A 17,169-nucleotide genomic window follows, 5' to 3' on the forward strand; every position below is an offset into this window, starting at 1 on the left:
TTTATATGCCTACATGAAATCTGATATCCCGTCATCAGGCCAAAGCCAAGACTAAAGGGATCAAAATGGTTAGAGCCAGAGGACAGTCTTTTTCCAATCTGGCTGCCATTCATTGGAATGAGCTACCCCTAGATCTTCGCCTAACTGAGGAACATCTGTCCTTTGGGGAGAAATTGAAAACATGGCTGTTCCCTAAAACATAACCAAAACATGCATTATTTTGACTAGAATCGCAGGCCCTAAACTGCCAGGATAATCTGCACTGCCATACCGGAATAATGACTGTCCTAGCGCAGGGCTGTCTCTAGGGATGAATGTTGCACTTAATAAATAAAAATAAATTCAAACATATACCCCAGGAATTGGATTTAAATAATTTTTTCTACACTCCCTTAAATATGCCCCAACAAGCAAACATTATTATTAAAACAGCATATGGCACAAGGGTGAGTTCACAGGGTTTGCAGACACTGAATCAGCAGAGCTCCTCGAGACATGTGACTGTGAATTGACTACCTAACCTCAATGTTATGTTACCTCCCTTATGAACCCGCAACACAGATTTTATTTGACCAGGTTCCATCTGTCTTTGGTGCACTTTTTGTTAGCCATTCCACAGCAGTGTGGTTGGGCAAACAATCTCTCGTTGTGCACTTTGTCCTGTTCTGTGCCCTGTATAAAGCAGTGAGTGCCAAATTTGTGTTATCTCTATTGAGAACTCATTGTCCTGGTTCTCATATAGAAGGTTTTAGGTTTCTTCTTTCTCTGGATTCTGTCGACATCTGTTTTTCTGATTGGAATTTTATTAAAGGAACGATTGCAATATGAAAGAGGTATGGAAAAAGTGAAGCAGAAGAGTTTTGTACTTTGAAATCCCCAGAACATGACTTCTTTTAGACAACATCTCCTAATTACAAAAATATTGTAATATTTGATTTCCTGTGGGAGCTAACGGAAGAAAGGAAACCTGTATTTAAATAATTTGGTATTACAATTTCATGTGTATTTTATTAATATTGATACCAATTTTGTTAAGTGTATTATTTATGCTTTTATGATAAATTTTTGATGAATTTATTGTTAGTGATTTTATGATTCACACATGAATTCGAATAAATCTTGTTTGACTTTACTTGACTGCCTTATCACCTACTTGAAGTAGGCGGTAAACTGCAAATTTCTTGCCACCGTATTCCAGTCACAAAACATTCATACATCCCCTGTGACTCACTATTAGGAAGGGATGTCCTTGACACGCCCCTTCCTAATACCGACTCGCAAACCCTATTTCAGGAGTCGGTAATAGGTTTCGGACTCACAAAATAGGGTTAGTACATGACCGATTCTCCGTTTGTGACTGCTAAAACCTGCCGTACATGTGGCCCATATTGTGGATTTCTATACGGTTGTGTTTAAGGATTTCGGATGGGTAAATATGTTTTCTAAAATGGAGACAACTCGCCTGAATATCAAGTTTGATTTACTTGCAAAATGAAACCGTAAACACAGTACAATGCCTACAGCACAGTCATCTGCTGGAATAGGCAATACTTCAAGTTCAGCTTAGCCTGAACGTGTATCTCATGCACTTGGACTCCATTTGTGCCTGATAAACGTTATGCAAGGAGTACATCTTTCAAGCCCACATTTTGGTCAAAAACCATCCACCCAGCATCAACCATGCATAGAGTGGGGGTCATTTTTAGTGTCATGGAGGTAGAGCATATTGTCTCAATCCAACTTTAGTGCCTTCTTCTTTTGCACTCCCTTTACATCGCACATTACCTGAGGCAAACCATGACGCAATCATAAACAGCATTAGTGTTTCTAAGTGTGATCTCATCAATGATGTCATCAACAATGTAATTTGAGATGCCATCAGCCAATCCATCGCTGATCTCTCTTGAGATGACATCACTGACGTCATGTGTGATGTCATGAGCAGCACATTGGAAGACCATTTCTTTTATATCCCTGGATGCATTCTGCTGTCTTTGGGAGGGAGGGGGTGGTGTGGACCTTCTTAGGAGGCTCATCGTTATTTGACAGCAAAAAATCAAAGTTTTACTTGCAAAGCAGTTCAGTTTGATTGCCCCCCATTGCTGCAATCAGGCATTTGTCTGAGCCCCTTTTAAAGCACATGCATCTTTAGGAACAGGGAGTTAAAGAAGTAAACATACCACCATCGGAGAAGTCAAACTGAGATATCGTCAGATTTGATTCTGAAGTTCCATCTTTGGAATTGCTGGAAATAACATATTTACGTCCATCCGCGGCAATGTTTGTTTCATTGTGTGACCAAGTCACTGCGGAAGAACCTGATGATGTTTCACACATGAGATTCACTGTATCTCCTTGATATATTATCACTGGAAGGGCTGTAAAAGTTGTTTTATCTGAAAGAAGCATGACAATACCAGGATAATGCATCAGTGGTATTTTCCAATATGATCAGACACGTAAAACATGACCCTTTATCCTGTCTCGGCATACAATTGTATCCCACAAACATACAACCATATAACCTTCAAGCTAATCTATTGTGATTTAGTCAAATAAGTTAATGAAGTTAAATAAAACAATCCATATGTTAAGATTTAAGGGATAATATTAAATACTGAAGCTAGGCGACTATGGGACAAAGCAAAATCTCATAGATGCTGCATGTTGTTAACTGAGATACTGCTATAGTTCAATACTGTTTCCTCCAACAACTCATTCTTTGAGAATGCCATTATGGGAACACGTAATTTACCCACCACCATAGATAATGCGGTTTCAGGCACCAACAGGTGCTTGCACAGTAATCGAGATTACAAGTAAAGAAAACACAGAACTTTTTTCTCCAGTAGAAGTAAATCAAAATAACACCTGGTGGACTCTGTACAGGGAAACGCCCCACCATTACATGTTTATGCAGATTGGAGTGGTATAAAATGTGTGGTATTACCATAGAATGCCTTATTTTGAAATGTGCCACTAGGCATTGAGAGGTAATAGCAGTGTCGGCTGGCACAGGTAAGAGCAGTGAGCGGGGTAGGGTGTGGGGAAGTCAACAGATGATGAGATGGGTAAAATAGAATACAAAAATAAATAAAACCACTTACCTTGTGCTTGCCGCATTGCTGAGTCGGCAATGCACCGAGCACAAGAGAAGTGTTTTTGTTTAAATTTTATTTTACCAATCCCATCATCTGTTGACTACCCCCACTCTGCATTGCACCTGCCTGGCCCCACGCCTCCACCGCTTTGCTCCACCGCTTTGCTCCACCGCTCTTACCTGTGCCAGCGGTCACAAGGTAATATCACACCTGGTAAATACCACCCCACCCCACCAGCATCAGTACCAGGACTGACATACAGGGCGACTCTCAAATGAAGGCAATTTGTTTTTCCCAAAAGAAAATAATAACAACCGACTGTCAATTCACTGATTAATGCAAGTTTGATTACAACGTCCACCATTAACTTGCATCGTTAGTATTTTTGGATGAAATTAATTGAACACAGACAAAAGTGGTGAGAGTTGTAAAGGTTTTGCGATCGCTCCACAGCTTACCAACGATAATAGTTTTAAATCCACTTGGATCCACCGTCACATTTTGTGTGTGTAAGTAATCAACCACCTTCAGGTTTTCTAGTGTGAGGTTCTTGTCTGTGTCATTCCCCGACACAAGAATGTAATCGACGATGATGCTTCCATTTCTAGAGAGAGGAAGGGATCAGCATTACTCAGTGGCACTTCTTAAGTAGCCCCTACTCAGGCGCAGCTCGTGCCAGGAAAATGAAGGTAGTGAGTGGGGTCAATGAGGGGCTGGAAAGGGGGACGAGGGAGACAAATGTAAAAAATAAAAAAGAACTTACCTTCTGCCCTTCACCATTGTGTTGTGCTGGTCTGCTCCTCTCCTCTTCCGAAGGCACAGGCTCCCAGCCTGCCCTGCGGCCAATTCTAAAGTTGCTCTCACGCTTGAGAGCAGCTTCAGGATTGGCCTGAGCGCCCTCGATTTGCGCTCCAGGATAGACTGGGAGTCTGTGCCTGCTCTCTTCAACGCAGTTGCATTTCTGGGTTGGAGAAAACTTTCACTGTGCATGACTGTTTCACAGGCCTGAGACAGGTGGCAAAACCGTCATGTGCAGTGAAGGAAGTGCACATATCACTCCCATCAGTGCCTGTCATCACTGTGGCTCCGTACCCAAGACTCAGCACAAGGAAAATAAAATGATAATAAATCGGGGTTTAATCCCGTTTCATTATAGTTTTATTTTTCATACTTTGGAGGGTGCTGGCCAGGGTGGGGTGGCGTTCCTCCGCAAGAGCTTTTGCTCTTTCGATAAATTATAATCGTTTTGCACATTGACTTTGAAAAGCAGACCCTGACAGACCAAAAAGGATGGGATACCCATAAAAATCAGAGGTGGGCTAGCCAACAAATGAACAGGGTGAGCTGAGCCAGAGCTGAGCTAAGGGTCTGGCTTGGCTCTTAGAATTTGTGCAGGAGCTGAGCCAAGGAAATCAGACAACAAAGACCACGTAAAAATTCAAAAAAGTGCATTTGTGTAACATGTGGAAGCTTTAACATTAATACCTCACATAATAGCACTGTACTGACAATTACTCATTAAAAGTTATAAACGTGAACTAGAAGCCATTTCTGCCTCCACGCCCTCCTGGGAGACAGTGCTAAGAGGCGCGACAGGTGTCATATGAAACCTGTTTAGTGTCCTCTGCTGCCTGGGACCATGCAAATCAATACCACACACAGAGCGCTGTTAAAAACGTCTTTATTCTGCAGCATACAACCACACACTGCACTCTGTTTATGTCACAACCGTTAAAAGCTACACCTGAACACCTCACAGCAAGTTACATAATTCTTCTGTTGAGTTCGCACCCCAGAACCGAAAGGGTACCAGTGCACATAGGGGCATATTACCAAGAACGGCGTTAAAAATGATCGCGGGTGTAGCGACAGAAAACTGCTGCTAAAGTGGCGATAATGTGCTTGATAATATGGCCTTGAGAATTCCAATAGAAGTGAATGTTCTGGTGTGAACATGGGCTTCTATTAGAATTCTACCGGGCATATTATCAAGCCCATTATCGCTGCTTTAGCAGCAGTTTTCTGCCGCTAAACCAGCGATAATGTTAACGCCGTTCTCGATAATATGCCCCATAGTCTCATGACACTACACCCTGTATGTTGCCCACATATTTATAGCTAGAGCAACATTATAGTTTAATTGATCAAATCCAATAGGTTTTTGTAAAGATGGCATTCTGAACTCACATATTTGAAGGTGCTGTCATAAGCAATAATGAAGAAAAATGAGGACCCGTAAAATAAAATATTTGTCTAAAATCACACCGTATGGGTTCCTGGTTTCAGTTTGTGAAAATCAGCCACTAAATGAGCTTCTGTTTGTCTATCCTGTTTATCTAAAATGTTAAAGCTTTGTTTCTACCTCTCGAAGGGTAGAAAGAAGGTGGCAAACAAAAGTCACTTGAAAGCTCAGCTCGTTAAGGCTTGAGGTTCCAACGAGACCTCGAGCTGAGCCAGTCTTCAGGCTCGAGCCTGGCTCAAGCTTTCAGTGGCTCGCCCACCTGTAATATAGAGAAGTTCATTTACGTTTCAAGCTCTTCTCAATAAAATTGCTGCTTGAGTTATAGACAGCTCCTTTACAACGCTACTGTTGTGTTGGGCGCGTGGACCTCCCCAACACATGCTGGGCACAGCTATATATGCGGAGGGGCACAATGTGCAAATAATGACCACAGGAGCCAGTATGTGTGGATAACCACATGGGGTTCGCCTCCGTCGCCTAACTGGCGTACGTGAGCAAGTCCCATTACTTTTATTAAACACGGGTCATATAACCCTCACGCTTACGATGTGCCTCTGTTGTCATGTAACGTGAGATCAGCGTCTCGCAGACGTCGCAGCACTTGTGTGAGGCGAGAGTTGTGTTCAGGTAATGATTTGGCGTGTACCATGATGTCGTCACTTACGTTAATTATCCCCGGGATGTCCAGGATCAATTCTTGTATGACGTTTTGGAACACTTCCGCGGCGCTCAATACTCCAAAGCTCAGTCGAGTATAACGTCGTAGCCCCACATGAGTTGAAAATGTGGTGATGTTTCGTGACGCCTCATCCAGGACTAGTTGATGGGGATGTACGTTAGTACAACGCAATCTTTTAGATCGCGGTACTTTACAACGCTGCCTTTACAACGCAAGTCGTTACAACGACTTGCGTTGTGTGCGTGGATTGTGGATTATTATAATTTTATATTCTAACACCAGCCCACGTAACAGTAGGGAAGATGTTGGAATATAAAATTACAATATTCCTTATACAACAGGGCCATCCAGCGCAAGTCGTAGTAACGACTTGCCTTGTAATGGCACAGTTGTAAAGGTACTGCGGTGTAAACACCGCGTTGTAAACGATGTTCCCCAGTTGATGGTATCTTGACCGTAAATCCAGTTTGGTGAACCAGCAGGCTCCAGCCATTTCTCCAATGAGGTCATCAATTGTCAGGGTAATATGGCGCTCGCATTTGATTGCGGCATTTGGTAGGCGCATGTCAACACAGATCCTCAACGCGGCAGGCTGTTTTGGTTTCCACGTGAATACGATGGGGGAGACCCACGGCATGGGACCGGTGACTTTCGCGATGATTCCAGCGGCCTCCAGCTTTTTCAGTTCCTCCTCACTTGTGGCCATAGGTGGAATGCTATCCTTGAACCCTTCCGATGCCTTCAAATACTTCGGAGAATTCCTCCAGCAGGTGTTGTATGGACTCATGATACTCACTGAAGGCGAATGTCACTACCCTAGGTCTACTGCAGCCCGACACCCTAGGAGCATGCCTTGGCCATCTTCGGTGACCTATACATTGGTGTTGACAGTCCGCTCTCCATGAGCTAGCGACGTCTTTAAGCATCCCAGGATCTTCAGAGGGATGTCTTGGCCATAAGCGAATACCGTGATGGCTGATGGATGTAGCGCCAGTGCGGGCGCAATATACGGTGAAGGGCGACTGCCATGATGTTATTGGTGGCCCCAGTGTCTACTACTGCCATGACTTCCTGAGTCCCTAGGCGAATGTTGTACAGTAGTAGGTGTTGCGCTTTGCGGGTGGCGGTACCAATCATGTGCACCTTGTGGACCACCCGCTCTTCCTCCTCATCGTCGTCCATATCACTTGGTGTTTTGTCTCCCTCCGGCATGGCGTTAACCATCTGCCGTGCCTTGCGGTATTTCTTGGCTCTGCATACCTTCTGGAAATAATTAAATCGCACACATCCGGAACATCTTTTTCCTTTTGCGGGACACTCCGGTGGCTTGTGTGGTGAGCCGCCACAGTACCCACACGTTTTGGCCGTCCCCGCCGTAGCAGTGCAGGGTCCGTTCTTGTTCCATCGCGTCGCGGGCTTAGTTGTCACGTCGTTGACTGGTTCCGTTTTCACGGTGACTTGGAGGGCTGCCTCCATATGGGCTGCACGGGCTTTGGACAGCTCCTTGGTGCACCCCACGGTTAGGATGTCGGCGAGGGACTTTCCGGACTCTTCTAGGATGTGTTCCTGAGGTTTGGCAGAGGCACACTCCTGAATCACTTGACCCCTTATCTCGTCTTTCTCGTCCTGAAATCCGCACGTCGAGGCAAAATTCTTCAGCCTCGCGTGGTACGTGTTCAATGATTCCTCTGGAAGTTGTCGGGCTTGACGGAATATGAATCTCTCATAGTCCTGATTGGCCATTGGCTCAAATTGCCCAATGAGCGTGTTTATTAATGTGTGGTGGTTCTTTGGCGTGGCCTCTACAAGTGTCTTGGTGATGTTGTGTATATCTTTTCCTCCTAGGTGCAACAGCATTACCCTTTTTTGGTCTTTATGTACTTTTGTGGCTTCAAAGAAGATTTGTAGACGGTCCACCCAAACTTTCCACTTGTGCGCGAGGGAAGATGGCGATCCTTCCACTATGAAGGGCTCAATGGGTGGTATTTGCAACATGTTTCCAGTTCAGGAGCTCGTGAAAGTGTCCTTTATGGATGCAGCTGTTCCTTACAGTTCCCCTCGTGTGTGGTTGGGGTGATGACGGGCACTCCTCTCTTCCCTGGGCAACCAGGAGACTGCCCCTTGGTAGGGTGGGCGCACTGGGCAGGCGCGTGAGTCCCTGACGATGTAGCCTGGATCCACCAGCAATGGGTGTCACCCCGTGCCTGTTTGTATGGCCTTCCTGTGTGGTGCCGACTGTGGCCAGAGTATCACCCCTTGCAGTGTATTCCGGGATCAGTTTGAGGCCTTGCTGGGGGCGGGGCTCAATTTCGAGGTTCCTCTCCCGCGTTCTGCCGCGGCCTGTATTGAGGCCTGCCAGCTTCCCCACATGTGGCAGAGTGCTTGCTGGATAGAGGATCACTGCGCGCACCTCGACGTGTCGGGTGAGACGCTCCGATCGCGCCTGCAGTCACTCGCCGCTCCGTGCTCCCTCAAGCCGGCGGGGCAGTGCTGGCTGCTGGAGTGCCACGTGGGCGGCACCGATAGGCCGTACACAGCCGCTGCGATGGACCAAGTCACGTCGCGCCTGAACTTGACACGGCAGGTCGGCATTTTCTGCGGCAACAGACGCGAGTCAGAGAGCGCCTGGTAACTTATTCAATCAGGAACTGTTTTGGAACAATTGCAAAATTCCAACTGGCTGACACTTGATATGCACAACGCCTGACACAGAAGTGTCCAGGGACGTTCTGCTTGAATTTTAACCATCAAGGTCTGGACAACCAACTCAGACGCCGTACCACCCAGTTCAGGGTGGGTCTCTACGATTGAATTACATCTTTCGTCCATATTCGAAATAGGATGATGGAGGCAGCCCATAAATAATCATTGGGATACTGTTGTGTGAAGTCTACGGTAAAAACGCATGTGCAACATCCGTCCTGAGGAAGACCCGCAGGTCGAGGCTCCAACTTGCCCACGCACCAAAAGACGGGTCGAAACGTCGACGCCTTTCTTTAAGCTATACAAATAGGACCACGCTGGAAACCATTATACATGTCACCTGTGACTGTATAAATGAGTGGAGATAATAACAACTATCTGTGGCCTATTTAGAAAATAACTAGCTGGATTCTGAGTACAGCATAAATCAAATCCGAATTTCTATTTCACTTGTCACTAATTTTCTTTTGAGGCTTGCACCCTTCTTATCACAATCACTATTTCTTCTCCTTTTTTCTGCACTTCTTTTAGAAGCTGACTGCTCTTCTTTTTACCGTTAGTCCGAATTGTATATAAATGAAAAATGTGTATATATTCAATTATTGAGTTTTAATGGAGTGAAACATTAAACTCCGAACTGTTTCGAATAATACTTTGGTTTGTGTCAGGTTTTTCGACAAAAATTAATGTGTTGAAAATTGTTTTTTTGCTAAAATTGATTGATTCAATAGAGCGTTATTGATTGAAGAAGCTCATTTAAACAATTTACTCAGTACAGATTTTGTTCTTTGAAAGAAACTATTTGGTTGGGACCATTGTTTTTCTATATAGCGATGGACCAAGTGGCAGGCAGCTCCTCGGGGCGGGGCGCGACGTCAACCTCACATCCACGGCCACCACTGGTCTTGTCGACAGCGAGTCTCCACACAGTTCAGGGGCACCATGCAGGTCTTCGGGCGCCAGCAAGGAACGGCCCCGGACGTCGGGGCACGAGCGCCGTGAGCACCAGGACACGCTCGCGGACGCCTCACCGAGGTGCGAGGGCAAGACCACCCACATCGCCAAATATTGTGTTGGGCGCGTGGACCGCCCCAACACTTGCGGGGCACAGCTATATATGTGGAGGGGCACAAAGTGCAAATAATGACCACAGGAGCCAGTATGTGTGGATAACCTCATGGGGTTCACCTCCATCTCCTAACTGGCATACGTGAGCGCGTCCCATTATTTTTATTAAACACGGGTCACATGACCCTCATGCTCACGATATGCCTCTGTCGTCACGAGTTACGACATCACAGCTACCACAAATGGCCACAAGAGGGCCCAAGATCACAACAAATAGCCCGAGAAAGGGGACGTAGAGTGCACAAACAGCAAAATAACTGAAAGATTTTGCAAAGTAGCTGCCATCAAAAATATTATAAGGCTACCTATTCAAGACTAGCTCTATACCATTGTCATGTAATCTACTTGCCATTAAGCACAAATCTGTATTTTGTAGTAGGATAACTTGATAGTCGAACAATGAATGGTCTGCGTACCAAAGGTTCAGATGTCAATACTGCCACTACTTTTTACATAATAGTTGCACGTTTGACCACGAGCGGCTGTGCCATGACAGACTTGAAGGATAGGCACTGAGTATGTATTTGAATCCTATTTACATGGCTAGCATGTATATTTTCTTCACGTGTGTTTCAGGGGCCCTGGAATTATTCAATTCTGTATCTGCAGCGATTTCTGTATAATTATGGATTTGACGCATTTGCCACACAATCCATCATCCGCTGCGTTATTTGCACATTTTACCCCAAAAAGTTTTGTTTCTAGCTAAAATGATTCAAAAGTTATTAAAAACGTTGCAAAAAATATTGCTGTGGAGAGGAAGGAACTCCAAGGGCTTGTGAAGCTTGCCTCTTGTTAAAACGTCTCTAGTAACCCTGGGCGAAGGACTTCGCGTAGTGTTGCCTACTTCGCCCTTTGCAAAGTAGGCGTAGCAGGCAACACTACGCCCACTCCCTGGGCGTAGCAAAGTTGCCCGCCACCCGTCTTTCTCCCGCCCTCCCCTACATACCTAATTGTTATCAATTCAGCAATAAAAGTAAATAAAAGGCACTTACCTTGTCCGCTGCGTCCAGGGGCTCCCTATGCTCGTTCGCGCCACCGTCGCCGCCATCTTGGATACCAATGCGCATGCGCACCGCCCACGCATGCGCATTTCTCACAAGAAATGCCCATGCGTGGGTGGCCGCGCATGCGCATTGGTATCCAAGATGGCGGCGACGGCGGCGACGGCGGCGCAAACGAGCAGAGGGAGCCACGGGACGCAGCGGACAAGGTAAGTGCCTTTTATTTACTTTTATTTCTGAATTGACAACAATTAGGTATGTAGGAGAGGGGGGCAGGCGGTGCGTAGTGGGGCTACGCGAAGTACGTAGGTGGGTGTAGTTTTTCACCCACTTTGCATAGCTTCGCGTAGCCCCACTACGCATACTAGGGTTAGTCTCTAGGCCACAAAAGACATCTCTGTGCACAGACTGAGCATCCCCTGCAAGCCTGCCTTGGTGATCGTACTGCAGGGCATAGTTTGCCCCAAGGCGCGCTTCCTGAAGGGAGACCGACATTCTACCTACAGTGAGCCTGCAGTCACCATCCTCTGCTTGCCCAATTGCACCTCCCTCCTCACTGAGAGCGTCAAGCGGTTGTCTAGCAACCGCAACGTGTGGGCTAGCCTTCACCAGGTTCCCCATGGGCCGAAGATTTGCAGAGATTCAACCCATCATGACGGAGACCCAGCACCGCCTATACCTCAGAGTGATTCTAACTTTTCCCCGCCTGCCCCCTGTGCAAGCCCTGAACGCTGACCTGCCGTGAACCTGGGGACGTGTAGGAGCAGACTCTACAATCTAAGGGGCAGATAGACAAGAAAGTGCTGCAGCGCTGCACCGCAAGCCCTTTGGCTGCGCCACGCTGCGGCACTTTCAAAGCACAGGAATGCAACATATCTACAACAATATGTTTCATTCCTGGGCTCTCCCCTGCGCTGGTGCACAAATAGCTGCAATATCGGCCCCTGTAACAAAAATCGGCCAAAACCAGCCGCACACCCAACCCCTCTTTGCCAGGGCCGGTTTGGATCCCAGCGTGACCCTGAATAAAATGAATAGAGAACATTTCTCCTTGTTGCGCCTTGCTATGCCACCCCTAGGGTGGCGTAGCATACCGACGCATTTCCAAGTTTATGATTCTTAACTTTGTTATAGTTCACCATGATCTGTTGCTTGCTCATCTGCAGTCGGTCGTAGTAGTGATTAGTGGTATTGTAGAAAATGATGTATCTCATTCTAATTGGTTAGGCAACACGGGTGCACCATCATATTAATTTCTGAGACAGAGTGGACCCAGTCATTTCTGCTCAACTTGTTAATATCGTTAGACAGTGACTGACATGAGTCTCTCCCAAAATATAACGTGGGCCATCAGCATTATACTGCTAGGTAGTTATTATACTGGGGGAAGGCAAAGAACATGAAGTCACAGTGTGCCTACTTGCTATAAAATGATGCCTGAATCAGAAGTGTCTGAACTTGAATATGGCCAAGACTGAACATTTACTAGAGTCTTTTAATATATTAAAAAGCAGTATCAACTTTGAGCTTCTGGCTTGAACCATCGAGAGAATGGGCAATTGTCCCCGATTACCACAGTTACCAAATCATGCATGATTTAGGGTAGTAATCGGAGTCTGGGTGTGAGACGCAGATTCCGGTCCAGTCCAGCACTCTCCCCATCAGCACCGCCTCTACACCTCGTCGCTCGAGCTTCTGTGGCTCCTCTAAGCAGGGTTCATGCCTGCAGCCCGCCGGCAGCCCAGCCGCTTTTTATTCCCGCCACCGTCCCCACACTGTCACCCATATCCCCGCACTGTTCTATATCTGGCTGGGTGATTGTTTTTTTCGTGGTCTTGCCCCTGCATTTGTGTGACTGTATTTTAAGGTGCCCCTGCTTTATTCTGTTCCCGTAAGTGCTGAGTGTTGCGTGTTGTTGGTTTTTCCCGCTGCTGCTGCCCCTGTTGCCCCACCCACCAATCCAGCTCATTCCCGACACCTACCTCTGCTCCTGCCCCCTCCCCTTCTTATGGCGACCATTGCATGGTCGTGCAGCGGACGCATGCCGTTGGCGCGCCTCTGTTGTGCAGAAGGCACACCTAAGGCAAGCTCGTCTGCGCCTGGACCCAATGGCAGACCCCCTGTCCACCGCGAGCACCACAACACCCGACACCGCTACCACGCCGCAACCCTCCACGCGCTCAACACCGGCCGATTCACCACCTGCTTCCAGGACACCACGAAACTCACCCACAGACCCTTCACCTGCCGAAACTGCAGCTACACCAGCCAGCGCACACAGGCATGCCCTGTCCACCCCAACACTGCCAACTATAACCACCTCAACTGTGTACTACTCAACACCCGCTCAGTCCACAAGCACGCTGTCGAACTCCGGGACCTGCTCCACTCCTCCGCCCTGGATGGCGCCTTCCTGACAGAGACCTGGAGAAGTGTGGCTCAATGGTTAGAGCGGCAGACCCTGATGCAGAGGTCTAGCCCGGGACCAGGGTTCAATTCCCCGCCTCGGCAGGTCTTGGGTTCAAAATTCCACGGACCTGATAATTCTCGCCTCGGTGCCTATTCCAATCATGGAGTCCCACTCTGCAACTCTGGGCAATAGCTTGCTTAATCTCCACAACGGCCCCCACAATGCTAAGGATGCCTGGCCTCCACCTTGGGGGTGCCCAGGAGTGGACACCTCACAGGGAAAGCCAGGATGGGTTCCACAGCAGTATTCGTACAAGCGCCTTGAGACCCTTGCAGGTGAGTAGTGCGCTATACAAGTATCAATTTACAATTTTACAATTTTTACAATCTACCTGGATGAGCAACTCCTCGGCGCACGACATAGCCATAGTCATCCCGGACGGCTACAAGATCATCCGCAGGGATCGTAACGACAACAGACCAGGAGGAGGAATCGCCATCATCCACAGGAACACCATCAGCATTTCAACCAACACGGAAGACTCCCTCAGCACGGCCGAACACCTACACTTCCAGATCCATGTAAATCACAACACCATCCTCAGAGGAACATTAGTCCAAAGGCCTCCGGGACCCTGACCACAGTTCAGTGAATCCATTGCCGACCTCATCAGCATGCACGTCCTCGCCTCCACAGATGACATCCTCCTCGGAGACCTGAACTTCCACCTCGAGAACGCCAATGACAGCAACTCCACAATGCTGATCGACAACCTCACCAACTTCGGATTCAAACAACTGGTCACAACACCCACCCACTCCGCCGGCCACACGCTCAACCCCATCTTCTCTGCCAGTGACCACGTCACCTTCAGTCACACCACCGAACTCCACAGGACTGACCACTACTGCATCCACTTCTCCTTTGAGAAACAGCGCACACAATCAACCACAACGTATCCCACACCACAGCTGGAAAAAAGTTACAGAAGACCAGCTCACTATCACTCTTGCCCGAGACCCCCCCACCCAAGCCCTCCGATACTGATGCCGCAGCCAACAACTTCAGACAATGGTTCAACAACTGCACCAACACCCTCACCCCGATAAGGAAACCCTCCAACAGGCACACCGACACAAGAGCCATCTGGTTCAACGCCGACCCTCAAAACTCCAAGCACAGCTGCAGAAGACTCGATAAACTTTGGCGTAATGACCAGAGACCAGACAACCACGCAGCCCTGATAAACGCCAGACACAAACATCACCAACTCATCCGATCCACCCAAAAAACCTCCTTCACAGAACGCATTGACAACAACGCACACAACAGCAAAGAGCTCTTCAACATCGTGAAAGAACTCGTCACCCCAGCTTCTGCTCCAATGACATATCGCCATCACAAGAACTCTGTGACTCCCTGGCTACCTTCTTCCACCGCAAGATCGCAGACATCCACAACAGTTTCGACACCCAGACACCAACAACAAATAGCATCACCCTCGACTCTACACCCACCAAGCACATCGCCCCTTTACTCTCCTGGCACAACGTCAACGGCAAAGACACCATCAAAATCATGAACACCATCCACTCCGGCTCACCCTCCGACCCGTGCCCCCACCACATCTTCAACAAAGCAAGCTCCATCATCACACCCCAACTTAGGAAGATCATCAACAGCTCCTTCGAGATCGCCACCTTCCCAGAAACATGGAAACGCGCCGAGATCAATGCCCTTCTCAAAAAACCCAAGGCGGACCCAAAGGACCTCAAAAAACTCCGACCCATCTCCCTGCTCCCGTTCCCAGCGAAAGTCATTGAGAAGGCCGCCAACAGACCACTGACCCACTTCCTGGAAGAAAACAACATCCTGGACTCCTATCAATAAGGATTCCGCAGCAATCACAGCACCAAAACTGACCTCATCGCCGCCACCAACGACATCAGAACCATACTGGACAACGGCAAAACTGTGGCCCTCATCCTCCTGGACCTCTTGGCCTCCTTCAACATCGTCTGCCACAACACCCTGCACACACGCCTCCATGACTCAGGGATCCAAGACAAATCCCTGGACTGGATCACTTCCTTCCTCACTGGCAGAACGCAGAGAGTCAGCCTCCCCCCCCCCTTCAGGCCCGAAGTCACCACAGTCATCTGGGGCATACCCAAAGGTTCATCCCTCAGCCCGACCCTTTTTAACATCTACATGGCACAGCTCGCTACCATCATCGGAGCACACCACCTCATCGGAGGACACCCATTTGATCCTCTCCCTCACCAATGACCCAGCCACCGCCAAATCTAACCTCCACGAGGGAATGAAGGCCATCGCAAAGAGAATGGAAACTAGCTGGCTGAAACTGAACTCAGACAAAACAGGAGGTCCTCATCCTTGGCTCCAACCCCTCTGCATGGGATGACTCCTGGTGGCCGGCCACACTGGGTGCCGCCCGACACCTACCGACCACCCACGCAACCTGGGCATCCTCCTGGACTCAGCGCTCTCTATGGCCCAGCAAGTCAACACAGTCTCCTCCTCCTGCTTCAACACCCCCCGCATGCTCTGCAAGATCTACAGATGGATCCCCACCAAAACCAGAAGAACGGTCACCCAAGCACTCGTCAGCAGCAGATTGGACTACGGCAACGCCCTCTACGCAGAAACCGCGACCACACTCCAGAAGACACTCCAACGCATACAAAACACCTCTGCATGCCTCAACCTTGGGCTCCCCCCCCACAGCCACATCACCACCCAACCACCTGAGAGATCGGCACTGGCTCCCAGTCAACAATAGGATCACCTTCAAGCTCCTCACCCACGCTCACAAAGCGCTCCACAACACCTGGGCAGCATACCTCAACAATTATCCTTCTACACCCCAAACCGCCAGCTTGGTACTCGCCACCATCCCACGCATCCGCCAAACAACCATCGGCGGAAGATCATTCTCCCACCTCGCCTCCAAAACATGGAACACCCTCCCCATCCACCTGCATCAGACCCAAGACCTTCCGACCTTCAGGAGACATCTCAAGACCTGGCTGTTCGATCTGTAGCTGCTCACCCACCTCCCTCAGCGCCTTGAGACCCTCACGGGAGAGTAGCGTGCTCTACAAATGTTTGATTGATTGATTGAATCCTATCCAGACAGGATTTTTCAAGCCACCTGACTTTGGCTGAACTCAGTATACCATTGACCATCTAAAACTGATGAAACAATCTGCAGTGAAGAATATTTTAAAGCCATGAGCCAACAATTGCACATTCTGGAAGAAGGTCAACTTTCACTGACATGATGAGAGCCAGAATGAAAGTTAAGGTCCTAGCTATGGCCCACGGGATATTTCTAGAAAAAGACTGAAAGTACTTTAAGCAAATCCTTTCAAAACACCTCATCACAATTCATTTGAGATTTCAGAAAGATATTTCAGGATAATTTCTATTAGAATGACAACACACAAGCTATTCAGTGGTCCTCTGATCTATTTGGAGGAGAAACTAATATGACACGATTCTGGAAGGATTTCAAAAACCATGCTGGAATTGTAAAACTAGGTCTAATTTTAGGAGGACATGATGCTACATGAATCTCTTTTGGCTGAACTCTATTTCTTCTGAGATGCAACTTCAGAGTGCCCCAGGTATTTCAGTAGTGCTGAATTAGAAAGTGTTATAACATACCATTTGTATCTTGACGCCTTCCCTTGTGTAGAATGCTTAAAACTATATTAGAAACAGCCTTTACAACAAGGTTTTTACCATGTTGTGCCTTTACCACACATTGTTTTACCACGCATTTGCCTTTAAAACTGATGCCTTTAGCATGCATTTAAGGTAAGTTGGGAGGTGTGGGGGTCCCCATAAATGTTTTTTTTTTTTTACATATATAGATA

The 17,169-nt window shown here is 47.7% G+C and overlaps 1 protein-coding gene across 5 annotated transcripts in view; it reads right to left on the reverse strand.

Annotated features, from left to right (window-relative positions):
• Positions 1-17,169, reverse strand: part of LOC144762467 (adhesion G protein-coupled receptor F5-like) — an 805,746-nt gene that overhangs the window by 421,993 nt on the left and 366,584 nt on the right. For all 5 annotated transcript variants that reach the window (XM_078647682.1, XM_078647677.1, XM_078647680.1 and 2 more), the window contains exons 8-9: positions 3,560-3,705; positions 2,181-2,396 (exon numbers count right to left, since the gene is read on the reverse strand). In XM_078647682.1, coding sequence (XP_078503808.1) covers positions 2,181-2,396; positions 3,560-3,705 — 362 coding nt within the window. The remainder of the gene's footprint in view (positions 1-2,180; positions 2,397-3,559; positions 3,706-17,169) is intronic.

This window comes from Lissotriton helveticus, chromosome 6 (assembly GCF_964261635.1).
Source record: "Lissotriton helveticus chromosome 6, aLisHel1.1, whole genome shotgun sequence".
NCBI lineage: Eukaryota > Metazoa > Chordata > Amphibia > Caudata > Salamandridae > Lissotriton > Lissotriton helveticus.